The following is an 8,873-nucleotide window of genomic DNA, read 5'->3' as shown; positions in this document are numbered from 1 at the left end:
TTGTGGAGAAATTTAATCCACATGATGGCAATATAAGTATATTTAAAAAATATTCTTGCCAAAAAGCGTAATATTTCCTTGATCAAAAAAGAAAACAAGAGGGAAAAGTCTTTCAACCATCAGGCAATCAGGCACTTTCTCAGCATGCTTAGACGGACATATACAACAACTACCTGGATCATCACATCTTATCCCTGCACAACCACTGCTTGCTTACTTACCCTGGACAAAAAGCCTCAAACTCCAAACTTTAACTGAAAAGATGGTTCCAAGTCCAAACTTAAAGCTTGATATCCCAGACAACCTACAGGTAGGTGCGTACAGGGCTGCGGTCTACACAACAAAAATAATATTGGCCCTTGCCGGAGTGTCCAAGCAGCAGTCACAGCCTTTTATGGTGAGGGTGGAGATAAATATAGCGGAGAGCAGAGTGCTGGGGGCAAGTCAACTCCAGTAGTGCAACACATTTATGGGTGCAGGTCTCTGCTGATGAGCATTACTGCCTGATGTGCAGGTAAATACAGGCTCACACTCAGGTTTTATCTATATTCTTTAATCTTTTGATATGAATTTTAGCCTACTTTATTCAGCTTATACATGTATGAAATGTATAAAATCTAAAAGCCTGTATGTACCGTATGTAAGAGTGAATGTACATATTTATATGTAAGTATGTCTTTCTGTTCATACTTTTGCTTGTTTGTTTATTATTTTGTTTGTTATACTCTACAGAAGTAAGGGAATAAGTCATAGTATTGAACCATTATTAATACGCCGACATACTTTAAATTAATGTCACACTACAAAAGCACCTCACAGTCCTACTTTTCCCGAGGCCCAGTGACCCCCAGTGGCCGCCTAATATTTAATTTAATATCTGTTATTTTTATATTTTTTAGTCTATCACATAAACGTGAAGATCTTGCTGGCTGTAAGCCTACAGTTTGCCATTGCTGGCTGAACTCCAGCAGCTTTTGTCTTGACTTTTTACCGCAGCAGTCTCAGCTGTGACTGTTGCTAACTTTAGCTATGCTATTGTTACTAGCTTCACATACAACAAATGCCAGTTACTATCTCTTCGTCACTCTCTCTTTCGGTGTCACTCTCATTTGTGGAAGTACACAAATGTCCCCTCTTGTCCCCTCCAGTCATTAACAGCTACTAAAAGAAAAGGTTAAATAAATCAAAGATGGTGAAGGGCTTTCCTGTTTAAATAAAGTTTGTTAGAGGCCATTTGGCAGGAAAACACCTGGTAAGTTTCCATGGCAATGTCAATGAGGCCTTTGTGTTGAACATTTGTCCATTTTGGCCCTCACCCTCCACTGTCCCACATTACACAACAATCAGCATGGCAACATACCTCAAATGTCATGGCAGCAATCTGGGGTGTAAACCCATTAAAAGAGATCAACACTGAGGAGAACAATACAAGACATTAAGCAGGGTCACAACACCACATGCTGTCTAATGAATATGGGATAGGTTTTACAAGTGTAATATAATATATCACAAGCCACAAGTCATTTGCCAACATGACTGCTTTGAACCGCTATGATTAACGGAGATGCAAGACAGTTAACTAATCATCAGAAAAGCAGCAGTGATATGAGCAGCTTGTTACACTCAGCTGGAGTGTCCAGTTGACGTTCAAGCCTTTAGTGCACTGATACAAATGCATTTTTATTCGACATTTTTGTTCGACATTTTGGGAACGACGCTTATTCGCTTCCTTGCTGAGAGTTAGATTAGAAGACTGAGACAACTCTCAAGTCTGTTTGGTAAATAGGAATCTATAGCAGCTGATTAGCTTATTATAGCATAAAGACGGGGGAAACAGCTAGCCTGTGTCTGTCCAAAGGCAACAAAATCTGACTACCAACACCACTAATGCTGAGTTCACATCATATTGTTTGGACCATAATTACGAGCAAACGAGTTGGAAAAAACGTTCATATTAGCCTCCTACTTTAAATATCCTCTCTTGTTGTACAGTCGATGATAGTAGTTTTTCTCCTTTCATAGTATATATATCGTAAATAAATGGTTATTGGTTTGTATCTTCCTAAAAAGTTATCCTGTGTTATTAAACCCTGAACAAAACAATGTCAAAGTGACCCGTTGTCCTCTGTTCATGTTATACTGTGCAACAATAACATGACAGTAAATTGTATATATTTATATCATAAAGTATGTGTATTAGTACCCTGTCAGACACCTAAAGGTACAGTAACCTCCAGGTTGAGTGAATATGACTGAACGTAAAGAATAGCATCTCTGTTGCTTTTATCACAAACATCCTGGGCTTCAATCTAATCTGACTATAAACCCCAATTACCAAACAGCTGCCACTCTCTTTGAAACTCTCCAGAAGAAGTCTCTTCCCAGGAACATGATAACAGAGTCGCCTAATGACTTCATCCCATTGTACTCTATGGTATTTAGAGGGTATCATATGTCACATAAATCTATTTTAGTATTAGTGCTTAACCATTGTCAGCAGTGACTTTTATCACCCTATAAAACTGGAACAGTGAAATTTATACTCAGTTACTGTACTATATTGTGTATAATACAATGACCCTGCAACTGTAAAGCCTATAACATTCAGCTTTGTTGACATTTATCAGAAAGGTGTTCATTCAAATGTATGGTAATGGCCATAAGTAGTGGTGGAGTTGTATTATACTGCATTATATTGAATGATGTGGCATATATTTGGTCCATTCCTCACTTACATACATGAGTGGCTTGATTGTCCGAGTGAAGATGGTTGTAATGAATCACATTTATGTTAGCAGCATGCCACTGGGTTTAGCTGTCCAGGAAATTCCAGCTGTTTGGATATCTCATGGGATCTCTTTGGACTATTTTTATGTTCTGCCTTGTATGGTTCCCACACATTGAAGCTATTTGAATGTTTAAGTTTAAGAGTTCTAGACATGAACACATTAAATGGGCTCACTCACACAGTGTTAGATAACATGCTGAAGCAAACAGTCTAAATATCACTGAGCAAAATAAAGGTTTTATATGAAGCTAGCACACTCTAGTGGTTTTTGCTTGACATTAAAGTTAGATCACAACACAAGGTGGCGCAAAAAACAAAAAAACCCAAACAACTAAACTATTAATAATAAGTTAACTGTTTTGAAACAGAGACAAAAACGTATTTTGCTTTGCTGTCTGGAGAACTCTGTGTTTGTCCTTTACTAATAATACTAATAATACCGTCTTTAGTTTGTGCCTGCTGCTTTGAAAGTCCAGACAACCATCAGTCAGATCTGTCGTCATTTTTTCAATCATTCGACTCCTATTGTAACCATCACTAACACTAGCTATGGTTTTTTTCTCTAGGACTAAGTGACTTGTGACACATGTTCAGCCATGTTGTTATCAACTTTGAAAGTGATATGACAACTGGACAAAAAAGACAGATGTGGCTTGTTTTAACCTGTGAGTCAACAGTTCCATATCTAAGCCTCCCTTCACAGCAATGACCGGGGTAACAACTGTTGTCTGGCCAACACTGGGCAGTCAGTATCTATAATTATCCATCCTATCACATTTTTCCTTTTATTGTTTTGGTTTTAGTGGATAAATCTCCTTTTATTTTTCATTTTCTTTCACTTTATTTAACCAGATCAAAGTCTCATTGAGCTTAAAATGTATTGTTTTAAGAGGAACCTGCTCAAGAAGGCAGCATACAAACATTTTTACAGCAATACATACAATACAAACAACATAAACAGGCTGAGACAACTGCCACATGCTACAAAAGAGCATAAATAATGCCCAGTTGAGATGCATATACAGGTATTTGAGTGATCAAATAGTGATAGCAATAAAGCAGTAAACTATTTTCCAGCATCAACTCAATTTGCTATAATTTGCATCTGACTGGAATAATTTATCAAATAACAAAAACTTTGAATATGACACTAGATATATATATACCATATATTTGTTTTATTGGTGGCAACGCCCATTTGTTTTCCCACCGGGATCATTCATGTTTTACTTTGCCTTAACTGCACAATGCAAAGGACGTTGTATTCTTTCTTCCCTTAAAAGGGCATATCCAGGAATGTCAACGCAGCCAAAGGAGTGTTTGTGGAAGTTACATTTACTCCACCGGGGGTATGAAGGTCCATTGTGTATTTTATAACAACTAATAATGAAACATTAGGATCTGTTTTCGAATATAGTTCGGTGACTAATTTCAGTAATTGTAGTATTCAGACCGAAACAACGCATACGTTGTTTTTCAAGCGTGTAATAATGGTGTTACACTTGATGAACCCCCCTACTTTCCTCAGTTGGTTTGTTCTGAATGTTCTGTACGGAACCCAACATCATTATCAGGAAGTAAAGGGCGGTGGTTGAGAAAAAGAGCAGCATCGGGCTAGCTGACAAGTATCGGGTTGTTGTCAGGTAAGACTGTTTTAACACTTACTTTTCTGTCTACCAAGTTTGCTACATTATAAATACTTTGCTATCAGGATACAACACAGCTATGGGCAATATTAAAGGCGTAGCTAGATCTGTACAACATGCTATTGTGCCATTTTGAGTGTTCGGTTGATTGCTGTGAAAACACGGCTAGCTTAAGTGTTAGCTGCGCTGCTAATGACGCGATAGCTAACGTAATGGCACCAAATCGGTTGCCAATAAGCGAGGTATTTTAGTCTTATAAAGTTAATTATTACTTATAGAATTTGAAAATCTACCTGTGAACGTGGACAACTTCAGCGGCTGCTCGGTGTTTGTAGTGGACAAACAGCGATAAGCAGGCGCAGTGATTAATTAGCGGTAATGGTGCTCAAGCTAGGCCGCAAATAATTTGGACTGTACGTACTTAATGCGAAATGTGTTGTGATAAGATCAAGTCCCAAAATACATTCACAAGAGGATATGTTGGTTTTGTTAGAAGCTGACTATTGGTTTGTACGGTTTGTAAAGTGCGCAACACAAGCTAATGCAAATGTCACGAAAACGTTAGCATTTTTATGACATTTTTATCAATACTTTGATGGTATTTTAAACCTGATAATTGGTGCTTTCAAAGAAGCAATCTTGATAATTGATTGATTACTAAAAATGTTTTTTCAAGCAAAAGACAATTAACGCTATTTGCTGTTATCAGTGTCTTGTTGCTTTTCTTTTTATTGTGAACTGCATATTTGTGGGTTTTTCGCTTTTAGTCGAACAACGAATCAATTTGAAGACGTTTATCCACTAAATGATTAAGTATTGAAATAGTCGACTGTTCAGTTGATGATCAGCAGTAGTTAGTTGCAGCCCTAACCCAGTCCATTATAATTAATGTCACTTAACGATCATGGAGCCTTTTATAATTACCAGTATCCTAGATAATGTTTATCAATATCACCATATTAACAGTGTGGCAACATATGGCCAAGCTCAAGACATTACTTGCTGCCCAAGCTGGTTTAGACCATTTTCTATCAATACCCGGTGGCAAAACAATAAGTATCTGTTAACATAAAGATGTGAATGTAGGACAGTTTAAGTCTACTTTCAAGACATTGCCTGATAAGGGCATCTGTCCTCACATCAGTAATTTTCCTGCCCTCCTGTGAGGGCAGTGAGCTGATCAACCTAGAAAGATGAGGAACATTTCCATTTATAGCTCAGTGAGAGGGACACCACACTGGGGATTCACTGCCAGAGAATTAAAATACCCTGCCACTGAGTTGTGGGCATGAATGATGAAATCTTATTTTGAGTATCAGCATGATCCACTTTACCTTTGATCAGATTTTTCATGGGTCTGTCATCTTTTGTCTGTTTTATCAGGCCAAACCTATTCTTTTCTTCTGCACTGTTGTTGTTCTGTGTTTTGTGATCAAGGAAGGACGGTCTATACATTAACTATAAAAGTAGCTCTTATTTCTAGCAATGGGAAGGATGTCACCCATTCTCACTGAACTTTGACAAGACATGAAAATGTTATTTACACTGACATTTAATTATGTTTGTCTTCTTTAAGGAGTAAGTTCCTGGTTGTCACCATGCCTGGCTGCTGGGTGTATGATCTAACAACATTTACATATTGATTTATTTCCACAGGTATTAAAAAAACAGTCAAAATGTCGAGCAAAAGGGCTAAGGGAAAGACCACAAAGAAGCGCCCCCAGCGCGCCACCTCCAATGTCTTCGCCATGTTTGACCAGTCTCAGATTCAGGAGTTCAAGGAGGCCTTCAACATGATTGACCAGAACCGTGATGGCTTTGTGGACAAAGAGGACCTCCACGACATGCTCGCCTCACTGGGTGAGTTAGAGAGTCTCTGAGTCCTGTTTTTACTTCAGGATGAACTGAACCGAAATGTCATTAAGAAGCTGTACACAGTTCTGCACTTTACTCATTTGGGTGTGCACCTGCACTGTTTGCTGTTCTACTAGTTCTACAAGCAAATATTTTAATCTGTTGTTAATGTCTCTTGTACTTAAAACCACTTCTGTACTTGAAACCCTTCAGACTTCTTTACGTGTCTTTTTATATAGGGAAAAATCCAACTGATGAGTACCTGGAGGCCATGATGATGGAAGCTCCTGGACCCATTAACTTCACCATGTTCCTCACCATGTTTGGGGAGAAGCTCAATGGCACAGACCCTGAGGATGTGATCAGAAATGCATTTGCTTGCTTCGATGAGGAGGGGACAGGTAAATTCTGACAGTTGTAATTTCTTTACTTTTGACAGACAGAAAATCCTAGTTTGTCGTAGAAAAATACCGGGTAATTTCCTTCTCAGTTTTGTTCACCTTTTGTATAAAGCACTTGCAGCTGTGTTTTGAAAGGTTTTACAAATAAAGTTCCCTTGCCTAAAATGGTAATTGTATCACAGCAAGTGAAAGGAAATTCTTCAGATGATTCTGATGTTGTTTCAGGCCGTCTTATCTGATTTGACTGTCTTCCCCTCAGGTTTCATCCAGGAGGATTACCTCAGAGAGCTGCTCACAACAATGGGTGACCGGTTTACAGATGAAGAGGTGGACGAGCTCTTCAGGGAGGCCCCCATTGACAAGAAAAGCAACTTCAACTACGTGGAGTTCACACGCATCCTTAAGCACGGTGCCAAGGATAAGGACGATTAAAGAGCCATACCAGCATTTTCCTTTCCACCCTCTTCGCCTCTTCCGTCAGCTAGATCACCGTGCTGCATGTCTCAACTCTCCAGTATAAACCCCATTTTAAACAAACCAAAGCAATAACTATCCACTCTTGTTTGTTGTAAACTTCCAATATTGCCAAATGTACACATCTCTAATGAAAAGAAAAACTTCTAATAGGTTGTGAAATGTTTTTTTCTGACATGTAAAGATGTGAAGTGGCAGCACCTTGGAAGCTCTAAGGGATAAGTCTTTGCAATTCATGTGATCGGGTTTAGCTGAATTTTTACATTTTATAATATAAACTTTTTAAATAAAGCCCTCTATCAAGTTGTATTTTGCTGACTGTTTCCCTTCCATAAATGACACCTGAAATAAGTGTTGCATTATTCTGTCATTATTTTCTCATGGCATAACTTGAATGCTTATGCACCACTTTTCCCTCCTCGGGTCCTTGTCAAGTCTTGACAAGTCTGCTCTCCCTCCTCACTGAATTCATTCAACGTGTGCTGACTAGAACTAGCTGGATTCTTTCTGGAAAAGAGCAAAAGCAGAGTTAACATGAACACAACCTACACTGAAAACAAGGGTGCATCAACCCCATAAAGAGAAAGGGAAATGATCACCTGCGTATAATGGTGACGTATGTGATAAAAATCCTTATGTAACAGACGTGTGAGGACACCGAGCTGTCAGACAAGCATGATAACGTTAATCCCGCCCTATGCCTTCCAGCTTACAATTGATTTAGCAGCAGTACATGAGCACACAATTTACACTGCTGAATGCCAAAAGGGTTCTTTATTTACTATTCATTCATTCAAGTACTGCAATTTTGAGGTACTTGTACTTAAGTCTATCCTATTTATGCTACTTTATACTTCTACTCCACTATATTTTAGAGGGACATATTGTACTTTTTAATTCACCACATTTATTTAACTGCTATAGTTACTCGTTACTTTGATTGTACATAAAAAAAACTATGATCAACTTATTAAATATGATGCATAGATAACCTCAGGTGTTTTTAATTTTGTTGCCCAGCTTCAATTTAATAAGGTTCAAATGCATGACTTTTACTTGTTACAGTGGTTTTACACTGTCATAGTGTTATTTTCATTTAAGTAAAGGATCTGAGAACTCTCACCACTGTTGAGAACGACGTGTCTCAACTTTGAAGGCCCTTGAAGTCCAGCAGAGGTGTTAACAGATCCTTGTAGTAGACAAATTCATTAGAGCTGTGCTCTGCTGGAATTACAGCACAGTCAAATTGCAGTCTAAATTACTAACATACGTTTTAATATATTACTGATTTTTGGTGGAGAGTGACAATTAAAAAGATTTATGTTGACAAGAGTATACTGTGTACAAATAATTAAAATTAAAATTGACCAATTGTAAACATTTAAACTTGTATTCACGGATTATATCGCCCTCTAGTGTTTGAAAGAAAGTTTCAAACTGCATGGTGCTACCTTCAGATACCGTCCGAAAAGATAGGTCTTAAGCCCCTTAAATTTCAAGTGGTTATTAAAATGACTTGTTAAAGTGATGTGGTGGTCGTATGAAATTTTCTGTGATATCTCAATTTATCGGGGTGTAACATTTGAGGTGTGAAGATCTTGGGAGCAGTTTAGGCTATGGTAAAGATATGTGTTTTACACCCAAAGTTATTAAGAATCAAACAACTCCCGTAGTACATGTTAACGGTTTCTTATGCCCTCGTGGAAGCAT

The 8,873-nt window shown here is 38.1% G+C and overlaps 1 protein-coding gene across 1 annotated transcript; it reads left to right on the top strand.

Moving 5' to 3' along the window:
- Window positions 1–4,356: 4,356 nt before the first annotated feature.
- On the top strand, window positions 4,357–7,514 carry myl12.1 (myosin, light chain 12, genome duplicate 1). Its single transcript, XM_070927763.1, has 4 exons — window positions 4,357–4,431; window positions 6,091–6,294; window positions 6,528–6,689; window positions 6,949–7,514. Exons 2-4 carry the CDS (start codon window positions 6,111–6,113, stop codon window positions 7,119–7,121), a joined length of 519 nt encoding a protein of 172 aa, XP_070783864.1. The 5' UTR covers window positions 4,357–4,431; window positions 6,091–6,110; the 3' UTR covers window positions 7,122–7,514.
- Window positions 7,515–8,873: the final 1,359 nt, after the last annotated feature.

This window comes from Enoplosus armatus, chromosome 21 (genome assembly GCF_043641665.1).
Source record: "Enoplosus armatus isolate fEnoArm2 chromosome 21, fEnoArm2.hap1, whole genome shotgun sequence".
Lineage (NCBI taxonomy): Eukaryota > Metazoa > Chordata > Actinopteri > Centrarchiformes > Enoplosidae > Enoplosus > Enoplosus armatus.
Note: the sequence above shows the minus strand (reverse complement) of the source record. Positions and strands in the feature narration are given on the sequence as shown.

Bases quoted from the DNA above. Each gene is read 5' to 3' on its own strand.
- myl12.1 (XM_070927763.1), top strand. From the start codon at position 6,111: ATGTCGAGCAAAAGGGCTAAGGGAAAGACCACAAAGAAGCGCCCCCAG. The intron at 6,295-6,527 runs GTGAGTTAGAGA...CTTTTTATATAG, and splicing joins CGACATGCTCGCCTCACTGG to GGAAAAATCCAACTGATGAG. The intron at 6,690-6,948 runs GTAAATTCTGAC...TCTTCCCCTCAG, and splicing joins CTTCGATGAGGAGGGGACAG to GTTTCATCCAGGAGGATTAC.